Raw genomic sequence first — 18,322 nt, 5'->3', positions numbered from 1 at the left:
GAGGGAGGAGAAGGACCTGTATGGCATCCCCTATGGGTGTGCGGGGGAGGAACAGCACAACATTGCTCTGTTCGCGGATTACATGATCTTAACCCCGACTAAAGCAGAGGCATCTATCCCCAAGTTGTTAGAGATTCTTGAGGCTTTTCAGCCAGTCTCAGGGTTTAATGTTAACCTTTGCAAGAGCGAGATATTGAATATCAATTACGGGTAAGATGCCATGTGCGATAAGCAGTGGGCGTCTCCTTTTGCCTGGGCCACCCAGAGGCTGAAATACCTGGGAATCTTCCTTAACATGCAATGTGAGGACCTCTACCGGGCTAAGTACCCCACCCTACTTAAAACCATTAGAGCTTATCTTGGATCTTGAAGGCAATCTCCTGGTTAGGGCAGATAGCGACTATTACGATTAAACAGATACAACAACCTGGGAAGAAAATTCAAGTGCTACCGGTCGAATTGCCAGCTTATATCTCGCCGACTTTGCATAAAGAGATCATGTTTGTTTGTTTGGGGAGGAAAAAAAGGCCATAGTTTCCAAAGTTGTTCTCTTTAGGCCACGGGCAAGAGGGGTATGGCCCTCCCGACATACGCATATACTTTTGGGCTGCTCAACTTAAGCCTCTGAGGGAACTGGATTGAACCAGGCTCGACTAAAGCTTGGCTTCGGGTGGAGGAAGAAATAGCGGGCAAGTCGCTCCTAAACATGCTGTGGATGCCAAGGGCGGATAGGCCAATAAGTCTATGAACTCCCAGCGGTGAGCACGACCATACGGGTTTAGGACTCACTAGTGGTTAAAGTGGGACTCTCCAAACCTTCTTCTCCTCTCACCCCCATTCATAATAACCCAAACCTTTGTCCAGCATATATGAGTTCCGCCTTCGCCAGTTGGAGGATGGGAGGATGCGAGGTTCTAACTCACATGTTTGAGCAGGAACAGATTTGCACCTTTGCCTCTTGCAAGGTGACCTTCGGCGTGGGAGAAAGATATTCCAGTATTCCAGCAGATTCGGCACAAGGTGATGAAAATTCAAAACCGGAAGGCAGTGAGTAGGCCTCTCACGAGTTTCGAGAAGCTAATATTTTCCAAGGCCTACACAGGGAGGCTGCTTTCCAATCTTTACAGATGCTTTGGGGGTTGAGGGGGGGGGGTGTTGAGGTGCCAGCATACGTGGATTCCTGGCATAAGGACCTAGGGTATGAATTATCATCAGAAGAATGGGGTAGTATATGGATAGAACTTAAAAAGGCAGCTAGGAGTGTAACTTAGCCCCTAGCAATAAAGCTGTAGCCTCGCTCCACGTACCTCACCAGACAGAATGAAACATATGGGGGGGACAAAGTAATATGGAGCTGTGCTGGAGGGGCTGCAGGGCAGATGGCACAAATATGCACATATGGTGGAGATGCCCGAAGCTCTGGAGGTGTTGGACAGAGGTGCTAGGCGCCGTCAAGAGCATTACTGGCTCCTCTTGCCCAAGAGAGCCGGGTTGTGTCTATTAGGACTGTAGGGGGGGGGGGGTCAATCTAACTCGGGGCACGCTGTACAAATGGACTATTACATGCACTGCTGTTGGTGACGAGAACTACGATCGCCTGCTTTTGGAGATCCACCGGACCCCCGAGCGACGAGGATTGGTGGGCGCAAATCTGGGCAATGGTGGCAGCCGAGAAGGTGTTGTAGTTTATAGCGAGCCGTACCCCAGTCTTTCTATCAGAAGTGAGGACTGTTTTTGACTTGTGCACAAACCCACAATAGAGACTTTACCTGCGCTGCTTGCTGGCATGTGATGGGTTTGCTGGAGAGCCTCTAGGCACGGAAGGGTCTCAAAGTTCTTATTTAGGAGGCAATTTCCCCTCCAAATGCAGGTGTACCGCAACTGGTCAGTTCCACAGTGTTGCTGAAGGTCAATACATCAGGGGTGGGAGGGCCGGTTGGGGTTGGCGGGTTAGGTATTACTTTGTCCTGGCCTAGATTTTGTTTAAGTTCCCTCCGGTGCAGGAAGATCTACAGTGGATGAGGTATGAACTAACTTGGATTGTGTGATTCCTTTCAAATGCCAATAAAAACATTTTGAAACAAAAAAAAAAACACTTATGAGTCTTTGGGACAATCTATAAATAAACATTAGGACACATGCAGGCCTCCAGATAAGGTGCGTACCAGGCCTTTTTACGCATAAGAATCTTGTAAATACGACATGTTTATTATTTTCCTGTGTACATTTGCACCCAAGTTTAGAGCAAAGGGCAGTGCAAAGGTCAGGTTACATGACAAACCAGAACGTGTCTTGATTTTTATCCACATGGATTTAATTGCAGGCCATGGATAAAAGCCTCTGAAACGGAATGCATTTCTCTGAAGCCTTTCAAAAAAACTGCACACTAATAAAGGAATGGTTTATTTCCATTCAGCATCTGCTGTGTTGATGCTCATGGAGCAAACGGAAGCACTGTGCATATTTATTTTCCTAGCATTTTAGGATTACATAATTAATAAGATGGAAAACTAAGTTGCAATTGACAATTCATATTTTGGAACCAATTATGCCTTTTCCAGTGAAAGCAAACCAGTATTGCACAACTATTTTTTAGAGTTCCGGTGCTGTGTGCATAATCATGCAGAGGCAGATCATTTTTACACTTATAATTTCATTTACACTCCAATTATAAAAACCGTGTGTAAAGTGATGACTATGCACGGTCTAGTTTACACATCCATTCAACCTTACAGTCAATGGGGTACATTACTATTGCTCAAGGGTGAGTGATTATCATTACCCCAATCACAGGTGTTCTAGTCTCTCAAATCTTCAAGACTACAATTAAAACATTCAAAACCTAACTCTCCAGGAAGTGCAAGCATTGTTCAAAAACAAACAAATGAAACATACATTGGTAATTAAAATAGAAACTCAGCAAAACCTGTCCCTGTGATAATCCACATAAGTATTTAACTTTATGTAGCACTTCATACATGGTTCGTCCAACATCTAGACACTGATTATTATACCTCAGTCGATAATCAGTTAACCGACCACTGAAGGATGTTAGCCAATAAGATAGCTCAGCCAGTGAGCTCACTTGTTGCTGCAATCTGTGCGTGATCTGTAGGTTGCAGGTTCAAATCCCTGCAAGGCCAACTCAGCCCTTTCATCCTTTCGAGGTCGATAAAGGAGTACCGACTTTGGTTTGGTGATAATTGTGATAAATATGTTCTATGTACAGCGTTTTGACAAAAGCGCTATATAAATAACCATTTGACCATTACATTAGATATAGAATTTAGCATGGAGTGCTTGTCTCAGCACTGTTGTATCAGAACATGGTAATACCATTGGGTAGTAATAGCGCCAAAAAAGGAGGACTTTCAATAAACATCAAAAGACAATTCTGCTATTGAACCTCAAAACACACAATACAATTCACGTTTGCTTTACTATGTAAATTGGCTAGGTGTTTGTGTTTTCAACATTTAAATATATACAGGAGAGATCAAGTGGCCATACCGTAGAGAAATAATGAAAGGTGTATTCTGTCACTATAATAAAATGTGCATTTATATACCGCTACGAACCCTCAGGCATCCGAGCGCTGCTCATTATTACCCACAGTGTGTGGTGCTCATTTATCGACCTCTGAAGGATGAAAGTCTGAGTTTGGCCATCAAAGCAAGGATGTCAAAGAGAGCGCTCTACTCGCTGTGCTCTCTGACTGGCTATAATGCAGAAAGGTGCCGCATAGTAATGATTTCCATACAGTTTTTGCACTCATTGGCTGGATGTCACATACATTTTACTCTCTTGCAAAGGAGAAAAGTCATTTTTAGTCTCTTAAAATCACAATCTCTCTCAAAGTTTGAAAATAGGGAGTAAAATACTCCCACCTCAAAATCTTATCTGGAGCACTAGACACATCTATACATCATTTAAAGAATGAGGGGTAATAATCGTATTTGGAAGTTAGCTTTTCGGAACGCTATGTACTAGCTCCTCGATTTCCCAGTGGAAGCTCCTGGTCACTAGTTAATGAGGGATACCCAGGAGCAGCGTTTCGCTCCTGCTTATCCAATCTTAATTTCGAAACTCTGATACACTAACAGAGGACGGTAAGAGGCAGCACCAGTCACAGCCCTTGGAATTGAAGCAGAGGTGACAGTGGAGTGACAGTGGTTAATTGCAGCAGTATGAAACAGGAAAATCCAGGTAATGAATGACAACAGACATGGTGCAATAACGTGGGATCACCAGGCAGGAATGAGACTAACAGAACAAAGCGAAGGACCATGCTGGGGCGATGGCAAGTGCTTTGTGAGTAAATCTGGTGTGATTGAGGAGATGCGTGACAATTTTACAGGCAATTAGGATAAATATACTCAATAGCGTAGGAGAGCGCTAGGGCACAGACCAGCATGTACACCATCTTGAATCATGTATGAGTGTATATTGCTTCAAATTGTATTTCACTGTCCGATTTGCTGCACTCCATGTACAGTTTAAAATCAATAAAATATACTTTAAAAAGGTGCATACATTACAAATGCTTCTGTTTTTTCAACGAGGCCACTTACATGTTGGCGTTTTTTTCACTGCGGCTGTTTTGTCGATTTTTAAAAAAAAATGTGCGCTGGTTATTTGGGGTGGGGTTATGGGGGTTGGGGTGTGGCAGGATAAATGGTGGGGTGGCTTCGATGTGGGACTGGTGGACCTCACCCCTACACCACTCCATTTGCACAAGAAATTCTGTGAAAACTACACTGTTAAAACACCAACGTGTAAAGTGGCCTCGATGAAAACACATGGAACCATTACAAAACATAATTTGAATGCATAATTGAAAGGTCAAGTATAAAAACATTGTCTCACCTGGTTTTTATTTGGCTTCTCCTAGCAGCTGCATCACTGGTCGTGCGGGGTTCCGGAAGTGCTGACGGGATAGAAGAGCTCTTGAAAAAAGAAATTTAAATAAAAACAATTGGGTGAAATGAAAAAGGCAATCCTGTAGAAAATAAAAGAATAACCCTATTACAAATATGGTTTGGCTTGGAATTGTAAATAAACCACATTCTAGATTTAAAGAAAATATGCTATCCTAAGAAAATTCATTTTGTGGGAGACACTGGTCGATGGCTTTGAACTATGATGTGTTTATTGGGCAAAATGTTTGAACCTATACAAACACTTAAGCAAAACACAAGTTAACATTCTGAGCACAAAACATGACAATCACGTATTCAGAGGAATTTCATTTATGATCTATGATCTTTGTCAAAAGCAAAAGATGTTAACTTTCATAGCAAAATGGAACATTTCTTTGAGCTTTATCAGACAAAACACAAAACATGTCTTGCAAGTACATGAGAAAATATGGATGGGGATATGTCAGAATTTGATGGTCCTAAGCATGGTCAAAAAAGAGGTACACATGAAGTGAGGTGTAAATTGCAATTATTGACATCAGAATATTAAATGAACTGAAAAGTACAACTGCTATTTTTCCTGAGAGCACAGACGTTCCCTTGTCTAATCTACACTAAACGTCCCCAATACAATTAAGGGGTTGATTCAAGCTATCACCCAGTGGAACATTTACTGACTGGTTTCAAAACTCCTGCATAGCGCCTCTACAGTTAACCCCTACAAATAGTGCCACCCCGTTTCCAGTATGCAAAATGTGACAGATCTGAAGTAAGAATCAGCACACGTTCTTTCCACATATCCCAGACGTGCCTTTCACATTCAGCCCATTTGAATGGTTTTTAACCTTTTTTATTGACAATTTTAACAGTTACAATCAATGTATTCAATTTGTACTATAAATAAAATGCTGGTGTACATTGATGAGGTTTTTAATCCCACTTGCTAATTTTTAGTGCACATTATGCTGCATCATTCAGGTAGCATTACAGGTCTCAGTTTACGCAGTCTATAATTTCTATTGTATCCTCACTAATAGTGGGGTGTTGCTTTTCATGAAATGGACTAAAAACAGTGTGCCGTCCTGTGTGGTCAGTTGGAGGTAGTCCCCATTCTTTAAGGGAGTTTATGGGGTGAGGGTGCAGCCATAGAGAACTGGGTTGGTCCCACGGCTACCTAATGTGACTCCCAAAGCTTTGATGGAGTGGGATTCCCTTGGCTCGACCTGCCATCAGAGATGCAGTATTCTCATATCCACTGTGAGGATGTCAATACCACCTAAAATGTCAGGCTACAAGTCACTGAATGCTCAGGAAGGCATGGACGTGAATTAGAACTTCAGTAAACTGCACTCAGAAAGGGAATCAAATCCCAGACATTCAGGTAACATTGCGGAGCAAAAGAAAACTACGAACTGTCAACCAACTTAAGCACAGAGAAGAGTTAACGTCAAGTGTTACTCTAATGCCAAACAAGGAAGAAAAACAATTCATAAACACAAAGGAAAGGTTTCCTACTTTCACGTCCAAAGCGAGGACGCAGCTCCTACGGCTCGTTGTCAGGTAGCAAAACAGACTCTGCTTACAGGAAAGGGGCAGACAGACAAATAACACTATATAGCTACAAAGTGAGGCACAGTCAGCTCCTAGATGGTGCGGATAGCCTGGCCCATACTTAGGGCATTAGAGCGTGCCCCGAGGCAAAATACCAACCAACTAAATCCTGATCCAGAACCGAAATGGGCTAATTAGGGAAGCAACCAATCCTAGGCCATCTCATAATTTGACCCATCATGCCATGTCAATAAAGGAAGTTGGAGACAGCCAGATCAGTGAATACTGGAAGAAAGCAGACCTGCAGCTCAACAATCTCTGGATACACAGGGAGACTACTACCTGGGAGAAGGTAGTTTACCTGCTGTACAAGGTGCAGCAGATGCTCCTGCAGATACATACCAGAGATTAAGTCACAAAGACTAATGTAATCCTTGGGGTGGAAGCCAGAGTAAAGTTCCTTGCTAAACGATTACGTTAGCAGGAGGTTCCCCATACTGGGCACCTCCTGAAGACTGAGGACAAAGAGAATATATTATGCCTCAAAAGGAACACTCATTACTGTCAAGAGACTCAAGAGTTGAAATGAGAAACTGAGGTAGTGGAGGGATTTAAGTGTTAACTGAGAGACAAACATCTGAGAGGGAGAGCCAATAGAACTGTAAAAAAGACAGAAAGGTTGTGAGAAGCCCAAAAAGCTTGTGCTACAAACCAGAGGCTGCGAGGAGTCCTGACAAGGACATATTGAGGGAAAAAGAGGCCTCAGAAAAGCATTGCTGACAAGGGTCATGGAAGAGGTCAGATCTGCAAATACTCCCCTGGAGGAACCAATAATAAAGCATTTGTTATGTTTTTGATTTTAGCTTAATACTGGACTTAAGCTTTATGAAAACGTTTGTTGGCCAAATTGGTAAATTTCTTTTGTAGCATAAGGTAAGTCAAAAGAACTTGTAACTACTAGGTTTTACCTTTATGTTAGCCATCACCTTTGGACTCTGGAGGGACAGCGGCTTGTATGTTTAGGATTAAAATTGTTGGCATAAAAACGTCAACACCCTAAGTTGCAGGAATCACCTGGAAAACCTCATTTTGTGCTGTCATATCTTGTACATTGTTTTACAGAAGAATTCCTCATTATTTCTAGAATATTTCTTGAGTTCCTTTTAGGCGTTTAACCAACCAAATACCAAATAAAATACAGGCAATGCCTTGTAACAGACGTTGTACCATTGCTCAATGAAAGAACTACTGACACAAGGTAAATCGTTTTGTTAAGGTTCTTTAATTGCGCGCCTGCTGTGCCACCTTCAGCCACTCACTCCCACAAACCGATTCTCTGGATCTCCTGAGCCTTCCAAGTTCCAGGCAGAGAAGGCTCGGGAGATGGAATGCAACACATCAACCCCCTTTAACAACATCCATACTGGAAAGCTAATAAACACACTAGAAAGAATAGGGGCTTACAACTTGGGGTTCTTAGGGAAGAATTGTCCTGAACATTAAATTATTAGTGAACATGGGTATATTGTGCATAAGTAGTAATGTGAAATAGAATCTAAAGGAACAGAAGTGATTTTCTCATTGTAGCAACAATTACATATCATAGAATCATTCAAGCTCAAAATCCTCCAACCATTTGGGTTCTCATCTCAATCTCTTCAACAATATCTCTGCATCGTCAGAATTGGTGTTTACTGACACCCTGTTCTGACTTTCCCCCCATTTTGCCAATTTACACATTGACCACACCTGCCCTCCTTCCACGATCACCACACCATTCCTTACAGCAGAAATTCTATTTGGACCACTACATTTACTCTCTATGCGTTTGTGAGTGAACCTTGGATTCTGTATCAAAATCCAATCTCCCCCTTTCCAATCTTGTTCATTCACTCTTTTTTCAACATCAAACATTTCCATGGCATTCCTTTGATTCTTTTTTATGAAATCCATTATAGCTTTCCTATCCACATCCACTGAACTTGCCAGCCCTAACCACCCGCAGCACAATTTGGTATCTGGCCCCCTCCCTTTTAATGAAACAAACAGCGATATTTTTGTCACTGAATGTGGTGTGGGGAGATAACGCCACATCATGTGGTTTAAGACGTCCTTCCATGGCAACTCTGATCTCAATGCTAATTGAATACCACCCTTAATAATTCTGTTTGCTCTTTCTACCATTCTGTTTTTCCTTGGGTGATGTAGTGCTGTGCGGGTATGCTTAATGGCATAACTGTTTAAAAACCTTTTCATGAAATCAGAAAAAAATTGTACTCCATTGTCAGTGACTATTTCTGTGGGAAAACCATCCCTCAAAAAATCCTCTCTAAAAATGCTACTGGTTCTCTCAACGTCACTTCTCTAACTGCACTCCATTCCGCCAATTTGGTGTGAAAATCTACTAAAACAAAAACTTCAATCCATCACCTAATCCATGTACAGGACCCATTATATCAATCGCCACTTCCTTCCAAGGCTGACCGGGAGCAACGTTTTGAATAAGCGGGGTTTCACGTACAACCTTCTCTTGTCAGTTAAACAACAAGGCGTACAATTTCTGACACATTTTTCTGCTAAACTGTCCATTCCAGGACATCAAAAACTCAATCTTAACCTCCTTTTGTACCACAAACTCCTAAATGCGTCTGTTGGGCTATTTCAAATAATTGAGTTTTAAGTTTCTCTGGAGGGACAATACACAACCCTTTCCTGAGCCTACCATCGATGACACTCGATTAATCCTTTAATTCCCACCAAACTTCAAACCTTTTCTCTAGGGTTTCTATATTGGGCCAACCCAAAGCTGTCCACTCGTTAATGGTTTTCATGAACTCATTAAGATTTTCACAATTCTCCAATTCCATTTGCTCCATACTACCTATTTCTACATTTGCAACAATGACCTCTTTCTTCCAATTTTCACCCACTTCTTCATCTAGTAACACTGGCATCAGTGACAAACAATTTGCAACTACATTTCGATTCCACGGTAAATAACAAACCTTTACATCATAACCTTGCAATCCCAAGTACCATCTGCTAATTTCGAGGAGCTCCTGCACCCCAGGTTCCACATTCAAACATTTGCGCTGAAGGTTTGTGATCTGATAAAAAATATTTGAAATGCATTATTACCTAGAATATTGCCAATGCTTCTCTTTCAATGACAGAATAGTTCCTTTCAACTCCCTTCAGTGTCCTTGATACAAACGCTATCACACGTTCTTCCTTGTTCCTATCATACTACACAGTAAGAGTCGCTCCCAGTCCCAATACACTTGCGTCCACTGACATAACGCATTTATCCTTTGGACAAAATCGTCCTATCGAAGGTGCCTTGACAATGTCTTCTTTTATTCTATGCATTGCCTCTTCGCATTCCTTTGACCAATTAAACTTGACCCCTTTTTTGAGCAAAGATCTCAGAAGTGTGGATATGACTGCAAAATTCCTTGAAAAACTTGTGGTAATATTACACCAAGCCTAAAAATGATCTTAGTTGGTCCTCGTCGCTGAGATTGGGCGCTTTGTCAATAGCTTCCACCAGACTTAATTTTGGACCGATGCCACTCCCCAATATACTGTGCCCCAGAACACACTCCACAGATACTTTACATTTCTTCCTTTACACCGTCAATCCTGCTGTCTTCAATCTATTCAAGAACATCCTTAACAGCTCATCATATCATCCTGGAACACAATTATGTTCGGAACGCCTTCTAGCACCTTTTCCATCACTCTCTGGAATACTGCTGCTTCCGAAGCCAATCCAAAAGGCATTCGGCAGTATTTGAATGTCCCTTCAGTTGCGACAAAAGCAGTAAGGATGTTGACATTCACTTGTGAGAGGTACCTGATGATACGCAGATGAAAAATCCATCTCTGAGAATATTTTGGAGTTACTCAAGGTTGACAGAGCTTCCGAAATGATGGCCAAAGGGTGACTATCTACCCAACTATTTCTGTTTAAGTCTCTTAAATCTACACAGAGTCTGATGCTGCCAATTAGGTTTTGCCACAATCACAACTGGAGACAATCATTCAGAGCCTTCAATCCGTTCAATTATACCTTTTTTAAGTAAACTTCCAATTCTTCTTTTAGATTTTCCCTTATCTTCTGTGGAACTGACCTCACTTTATGTACGTTAGGTAATGCTTCTTCTTTGAGCCTAATACAATGCTCAAAATCTTTTAGTTTACCTAGGCCTTCTGAGAATACTTCCGGGAATTATCCTTCCCATTTGTCCCCTACTTCAGCTATCGCCTGAATTTGAATTCCCAGGTTGTACTGTTCTTCCCAACCTAACAGTGAGGATCCTGCTTTAGTGACACACATCTGCTACACAGCTTCTGCCCTTGCATTTAATGGCAGCTGAGATGTTTTCGTCAATCTTCACATTTCCATAGGCATATGGTTCAATATCATGTCTGAGAAGATTTTCTACTCCTTCTACACACTCTTTGTATGTCTCTTGTCACACTATAGTCCACGGAGAGCAGCTGTCCACTTTCATGGTTACTACCTTCCCATTTATTACAAACACATCAGTTGGTCCCTTCCCTTTTCCGGATAGGGCACTCACTTCCAGAATGTGTTTAACTTGTGTTATTGATTGGTTAGCAGAAGCGTCTTCTTGTTCTGGACGTCTTTCTCCTGACTCAATTGGCTCTATTGACGCTTCGCGGCACACTCGGGCAAAGTATCCTCTTCTCTTGCATTTGATGCAGTTTCTCATGCTTTCCACGTAGCAAGATGTTTGCTCCATTCCTCCTGCAACTTCTATTGCTTGCTCCAGCGGCATTTCCTTTGAGAGTAACCTCTCTTGCACTCTGGCGTTATTGGTGCAGCATACCAATTGGACCCTGATTAGAGAGTTGGTTAGTGTCTCAAAATCACAGGTCTGACTCAAGGTTCTTCGAGCTGCCACAAAACGCTCTACTGGTTCCTATGGTTCCTGCGATCTCTAGAAAAACGTGTGGCATTCAAAGGTAATGTTTTTATTTGGCTCAAAATGGTCTTGCAATCTTTGTTCCGCTAGTCTATAATCATCCACATGTCCTTGGCCTTCCTCCTTTGCTTCTGGGAGTCCATCATAAACACTTTGCCCTTCTGCTCCGAGGTTGTGCAGGAGAACAGCTCGTTTTCTAACCGGTGTGAATTTGTCACCACCTATTGCCAGTAAATAGGTGTCAAACAGACTTTTCCATCTGCCCCACCTAATTGTTTGTGTGCCAGGTTCAGGTAAGAAAGGTGGTGGTGCCATGCTGGCTGCTGCCATGTTTGCAGATTGCTGTGTAAGGTAAGTAACTTTTTGTTTTTACTATTGTAGTTGTTTCATCTCTATTTAATTGCTATTGCACTGCAAAGTGCTGCCGCTGTTTTTTTAAAAATATATATATATGATGGGGCCCATTATCCTTCTGGGGCCTTGTTTATTTGGTTGCTGTGGCAACACTACTGCCTTTCCCCACATTGCGCTGTTTTACAGGGCCTGTTTCCTTCGCAAGGTCTCGTTTGTTTGATTGCTGTGACAATGCTAATGCTCCTCTAGCTTGCGAGCGTCACACGGATGCTGCACTCCCTTTTGGGCCATCTCCTTACCTTCAATCCTCGACTGCCGCTGTCACTAATGAGGCGATGGGGTCGTTTTGAGCGTGAGGTCTTAAGCCTCACGCGGATGCTGCTCTTCGTTTTTTGGGCCTGCAGCTCACACTGAAGGCGGACTCACCGGCTTGCTTTTTTTGTCATTGGCAGGTCTCCTACAGGCCCACTCTCAGTCCTCGTCGCCAGTAAAAAATAACTACTGACACAAGGTAAGTAGTTTTGTTGAGGTTCTTTTATTGAGGGCCTGCGGGGACACCTTCAGCCACTCACTCATCAACCGACTCTCTTTGGATCTCCCGAGCCTTCCAAGCTCCAGGCAGAGAAGGCTCGGGAGATGTAATGCAACACTCAGCTTCCACACAGCGTATTCAACGTGCATCTCCCATATCCCCCTTCTGCAAGTGAATTTTCACATCAATATCCTCCCTTCTTATTCTATAAGGTAGTTGTGTAAGGTTGCCATACATCTTTCAACCTTTTTTGCGAATACCTTGGTGGAGTACAGATCTCACGTTCAAATCACAATGTTGTGTGTCTCAACCAGACTCTACGGTTTGGTCCCTTCTTCTGCAATCTCATTTCCATCACTCACTTAGCAAGAGTTTAAGGCTAAATTACAGAAACTGGGTTCTACACTGCTCATTCTTGTGACTCCTCACAAGAGCGCTTTATTTAAATCTCAGTTTCCATCAGCTCCAAATACATTTAAATATTCCTTTGGATGAATTCCCGTAATATTTCAAACTCCAAAGATTCCCAAACCAGGTGCAAGACAGATGTCTCTGGATAATTGTATGCCAAGGAGTATGCACTACACTGAAGGTGAATCTTCTACAGCCTCAATGGGTTATGTAAAATCGTGTGAGAAATGTAGTATGTTACCAGACCATCCAATGGCATTATGTGAGGGAAGTGGACTGCTAGGGATAGGGTTGGCCCAGCGACTAGCTGATGTGCCTCAATGAGTGTAGATGAGAAAGGATCCAGTTGACACTCTACCGCAACAATGAGATGTGGTATTCCTTTACCAGCCGTACATGGGAGTTGGAAGAGCTTTGAAGCTTACAGTGCCCATGAAACAAAACAGAGTACATCAGCGAGGCAGGAAACAAATAGCGAGTGCAACTCCGATAAGAATCACCTGATTCATGAACCCGCAACAGCCGCCGAGTACAAAGCAACAAACTACCAATTACCTGGAGGGACGGACATGTGCAGCACTGCAAAGCTTGCTGAGTGGATTTGTAAGATGGTGCCGAACTCCACTCGTAACATGAACTCCTCGCAAGTGCCGCAGGAAAGCAATCAGAACAATCAGTTAAATAGCCAATCTCATAGGAAGAACACAAATTCCCTTACAAGTGTAATTGAGAGAATAGTTCAGGAATAACTAATCCAGAGGGAAGATTCATATCACAGTGAGGAATAACCAATTGAAAATAAAGGTAGAGAACAGGCCTCTAATGAAGGCGGACAAGAAGGGGCAATGAAACCCCAGTGAAAGGGAGAATCACATAGAAGATGGGTCTGCTCCTGTTCTCTTATTACAAAAGGGAAATGCCTGTAAATCCTACTAAAGAGAAGATTCCGGACTAGGCAGCAGTACCTGCTTGTGCAACCTTGTTTCAAGAGAAAGAAATTGGAGGAGAGAAGTTCAGGAATGAGGACAGAAAGTCTGAGAGAAGCTGGCAAGACTCAGACCTGAAGGAGTCGCCATCATTCCATCTTGGAGAGAGAGAGAGGCTGATCCTGGTATTTGAGAAGATGCTCCCACAACCTAAAGGAATTGAAGGGTACAAAAGGAATTGAAGGGTACACAGCAAACAGTTATTTCACCAGCTGACAGATGTGTTGGCGCTCGGCCCTGTAGGTAGGGCCAGCGCCAAACACTTCCAACAAACAGTTGAGGATCAGTTGAACCCAAGGTTGAGGAGGGACACGATAAAGGAAATAAAGTTGAACCATGGGACCATCAGAGACGCCATTACTTAACCTACAGTTCAGAAAGGACCCATTTAAAAATCAAAAGGTAGGACCTTTTGTGAAACTCAAATTGTGGCTACAGTCGATAAGGGACCAATTGTGAAAGCCAAGAGGAACCGAAGCTCCAAGTAGTGACCCGAGAGACCAGGAAGCAACCCAGGCCTGCGCGACTGACACAGGAAAGCAGTCAAAACCTTGTTGGCAGGAAGGCCAAGAGGAGATACTAAAAAGCTCAAGAGTGGAAGCAGCGTAACGAGAAACCTGACAATTATCAGAAGTCCACACCAAGAGTGAACTATTGAGCAAGCAAGGGAAAGCAGAGAGGGCAGATGGCAAGACCACACTGAATAACGGCTACAATGTCTACCCTGAACTTTTCTTTGTGTTTACCAATTAGATTAGAGCTAAAATTCTTAAGCATATGTTTTGGACATTTATGTTGGGCCTAACATTGTTATTTAGACAAGGGTAGCCTGGAGGGCTAAGCACAGATTAAGAATGGGTTTGAACTTTAAGTAGGAAAACCCTTTTGGTAGACATTGTGTTGTAGTATTCTATTCTGGATTCTATTCTGGATGTCTCGAGAAAAGAGAGGATAGGTTTTACCTTCCCGGAGGAGGGAAACTCTGCATTTAGTGGAACCAAGGAAGAAACCCATTTTGGGTTGTTCCCACCGGTCTACTTTTCCATAGAGAGATCCTCATTTGTTGCGGGGTTGCCCCTCCGGCCAATAGGGGTTCACCCAACATCTATGTGTGGAAAGCTCTTAATAGAACTAAAGTTAAAACCTACATACATCGTCTGTGTATAATTGCTCGGACAACCACAGAAATAATAGCATGTCATTCAGTATCTGGCATTCATAGATATTCTGAGTCAACACACAGGTTTCTTTCCAGTTGTCATCAATGATCTTCCTACCTAAACCAGATTCCCCTGGTGCCTTAGATTTTTGGATACCCTCCATCATGTTATGAAGTGCCTTATTGTACCAATTTGTGATCATTAACTTCACCCCCACTTTCTGTAATACATACGAAAAAATTGGTGCATCCACTGACTCCTTAAGAAAGTTGGCCATCATTTCCTGATAATCTCTCCAATATGGCAATACGTGAGGATGTGTGTTATCGTGTGGGCCTAGTACCTGCAAAACCTCTATATGATTTTATATTGACCATTTTCAAAACCTTATTTAGTGATCCAGTACATTAGAATCCATTTTATATTGGCATGCAGCATTTTGTCTAGCTTCACTTCTTAGTAAATTGTGTACTGGCATTTGCATGTTATATGGTTTCTGTTGTACCATCCAGCACATGATATTCCCTATATGCATGGTGTAGTGATTATTTTTGCACCTTCAGTCATCTTGCAAGAGGAACAATAAAATTTCACATAGAGCTTCCATCATGCAGAAGGTCATAATCTGCAAGAACTACACTGCTATGGTTCCGGAGGATAGCTCAGGGCCAACGCGTTTGTCTTCGAAGCAAGACAGATTTGAATCCCGTTCCCGTGCTTAGAGACTGGTCTCCGGTATGAAGTGCTGTGAGGAACCAGGAATGAGACACGAACAGAGGAATCATGGTATTTGATTAAAGACTTCTATTAAACAATAACGGGGTTGGAAAATGCCTCACTGTCCCTAATCTAGGGGTATTGTCCCTACCTTAAACAAAACTAAGGGCCTGTCTTGTGTCAAGATGTGAAAAGCAAAAATGTACTGTGTCGAAATCCTAGCCTAGCCAGCGCATTATTAAACTAACTCTAAGGTGCTAAGGGTATTGTCTCTGGCTTGAAAAGTGCACAAACGTTCAAGTTCAACAAAAAGATGTAATCCAACACAAGTTCCAAATGAGTAATGTTCACAGTTCCTGGGAATGGCTCCCTTACCCAGTTTTCTTTCCACAAAACAAAAGTTCCAACGAATAAGCAAGTTCTATATAGCCTAAGAGGATGACTATCTCCTCTTGGTGTCACAATCCACTCCTGGGGAAGCTACCTTCCTAAAGTCTTTTGCACAAACACTATTTCAAAACCCCAAAGGACGGACTATTCTATGGGATTCACTTTTCAAAGTAACACAATTCGGGTGCGGTCCCAGACTCTCAAGACACCTGGTATACTCTCCTGCCAGGCTTTCTCTTTATTACTGTATTTCGAGCATTCACAAAGTTCTAATATTCTGTATTGTTTTCACCAAAACATTGGGTCTCAAACCCCACCTCATTTGCTTTCCTTGATAAATGTTCAAACACCTGGTATACTCCCCTTCCCAGGTTCTCCCTTTATTCTTGTATTTCTCGTATTCACAGTTCCAATATTCAATATTGTTTTCACCAAAACGCCAGGTCTCAACCCCTCTTCCATTCACTTTCCTTGTTACGTATCCCAGTGAGCATCCTCCTTGATCTGGGTCACCGACTCATGTATCTTGCACATATTGGTTCATTGTGGAGTTCCCTAAATGCCCCGGTGACACAGCTTCCCTTCCCAGGGCTCCCCGGCTTTCTCTAGCATCTTCTGGATCTACCGAAGCAAACGCACAGAAGCGTCCCGGTGTACTGCCTCGTCTGTGCGCGCTTAGGGGCTTCTTCTGGCGGCTTCCACTTCCTACCTTGCTCCTTAGCCGTTCTCCATGTTCAGGCAACACAGGCACAGCTTCTCGGTTCCCGCGGTCGCCAGGAAGGGTCCTCTCTCCCTGCTGCGATCTCAGCACTGCGAAACAGCTTCTACAGTCCTCTCACAGTCTCCCTACTCGTCTGTCGGCTGCTCAGGATGGCTTCCCTGGCAGTAACTAGCCAGCTACAACTCTGTTACTTTCAGCTGTTCCATCTTTAAACTCAATTTTCAAGGAAGGTAGTTGCTTGGAGCCAATCGGCTCTGTCCAAACACTAGTCTGCTCCTTCTGATCCTGCTGAGTAATCAGCATTCCTCATCCCCATTTCCTCGTCTCAGTCATTACTATTCAGTTAGTTACAGAATATGGAGGCATACTATTAGCAGGCTTCAAGAGTTGTTGGAAAAGGGTAATCACAGTATGCTATTAAGGCATGGGGAATGGAAGAGGTATCCCTAAAAGGGAAAGGGGGATGCCATGTCTCATCTGATTATGCTGGGTTTTTCCCCTGAGGGTCGCCTCCTCTCATGTGATCCTCCCTCAAATAGCCACCCCCAGGGTCAGGATCATATAGCGGCTGCCGTCCCCTGGCCACATCGGGCGAGGCTATACCCATGAACGGAATGATGACATCAGATCCTTCACAGCGCGTTATACAAGATTAATTCAATAATTATGTCTAAAACTTGTGCAGCCATATACTGGCTCTGAAAATAACGCACCAGCAATCTCACACATTCATACATCAAGTGTTTTAGTGAAAACTTGGGAGACTACTGCTGATATCAATTTGGCCAAAATGTTAATGCATTGTTAGGCCACTTACCTGGGGGGAGATGAGATGCTCCCGGTCCTGGCGGATCTATCCGAGGTTTCGGTTAGCGGGGAGAGGAGTCTCCCGGCGCCCGAGACCTCGGATAGTATCCGTTGTGCGCATGCGCCACAGCCCGCGGAGGCCAACGGCTTGCGTTTCAAGCCTCGTTGTCGCTCCGGGGATACGGGCTGCGCATGCGCAATGCGGCCTGCGCTCCACGCCTCGGCTTCATGCCGAGGGACGTAAATAGCGGCTGTGTCGGGAAACGAATCGCGTCTTAACGCGGTTCGTTCCTGACCAGCCGTAGCAGCGCCTACCTCCTGTTGGCCATTCTCCTGTTTTGTCTCCAGCCGGGATCCTGTTCTTGGTCCTCTTCCCTGCCTGCCTTCCTGGGTACGGTCCTCGTTGGCTCTCCCGGATTCCTGCCCTCTCTGGGCTCTTGGGAGCCTTCCTTGCTGCCTACCAGGAATCAGTCTCCTTTGCCTTTTGGACTCTCCCTGCATTTGTCACCCCTTGGCTTCCCGGACTATTCTGTTACCATTGGCAAGCCAACCCTGTTACTCTGATTTCCTGCCTAGAGGGTTTCCTTTTGTTCTCTGTGGTACCTTGCCCCTTCATGTTATCCAACCTATTGGTTGTCACCGCCCCCAGAAGGATCGGTGCACTTACCTGGTACCAATAGTCAGCGATCAGTCCATCAGCCTGGCCTCTCCTGTACGGACGTCTTCCAAAAGTCCCGCCACCACAGGTGCTGTCCGACCCAGGGACACACACCTTAACAGATTAAGACGCCTACCAATCTGTACTGATCCAGGGATGGATGA

General features: G+C 43.6%; 1 protein-coding gene across 1 annotated transcript in view; it reads right to left on the bottom strand.

The window, feature by feature from the left end:
* BMP2K (BMP2 inducible kinase) overlaps positions 1–18,322 on the bottom strand; it is a 1,074,721-nt gene that overhangs the window by 463,498 nt on the left and 592,901 nt on the right. Inside the window, exon 9 of the mRNA XM_069626343.1 lies at positions 4,867–4,946. Within this exon, the coding sequence (XP_069482444.1) occupies positions 4,867–4,946 (80 nt within the window). The remainder of the gene's footprint in view (positions 1–4,866; positions 4,947–18,322) is intronic.

Source organism: Ambystoma mexicanum, chromosome 6p (assembly GCF_040938575.1).
Source record: "Ambystoma mexicanum isolate Mex_15411 chromosome 6p, UKY_AmexF1_1, whole genome shotgun sequence".
Classification (NCBI taxonomy): Eukaryota; Metazoa; Chordata; class Amphibia; order Caudata; family Ambystomatidae; genus Ambystoma; species Ambystoma mexicanum.
The sequence above is the reverse complement of the archived record's forward strand: the minus strand, read 5'-3'. Positions and strand labels throughout refer to the sequence as shown.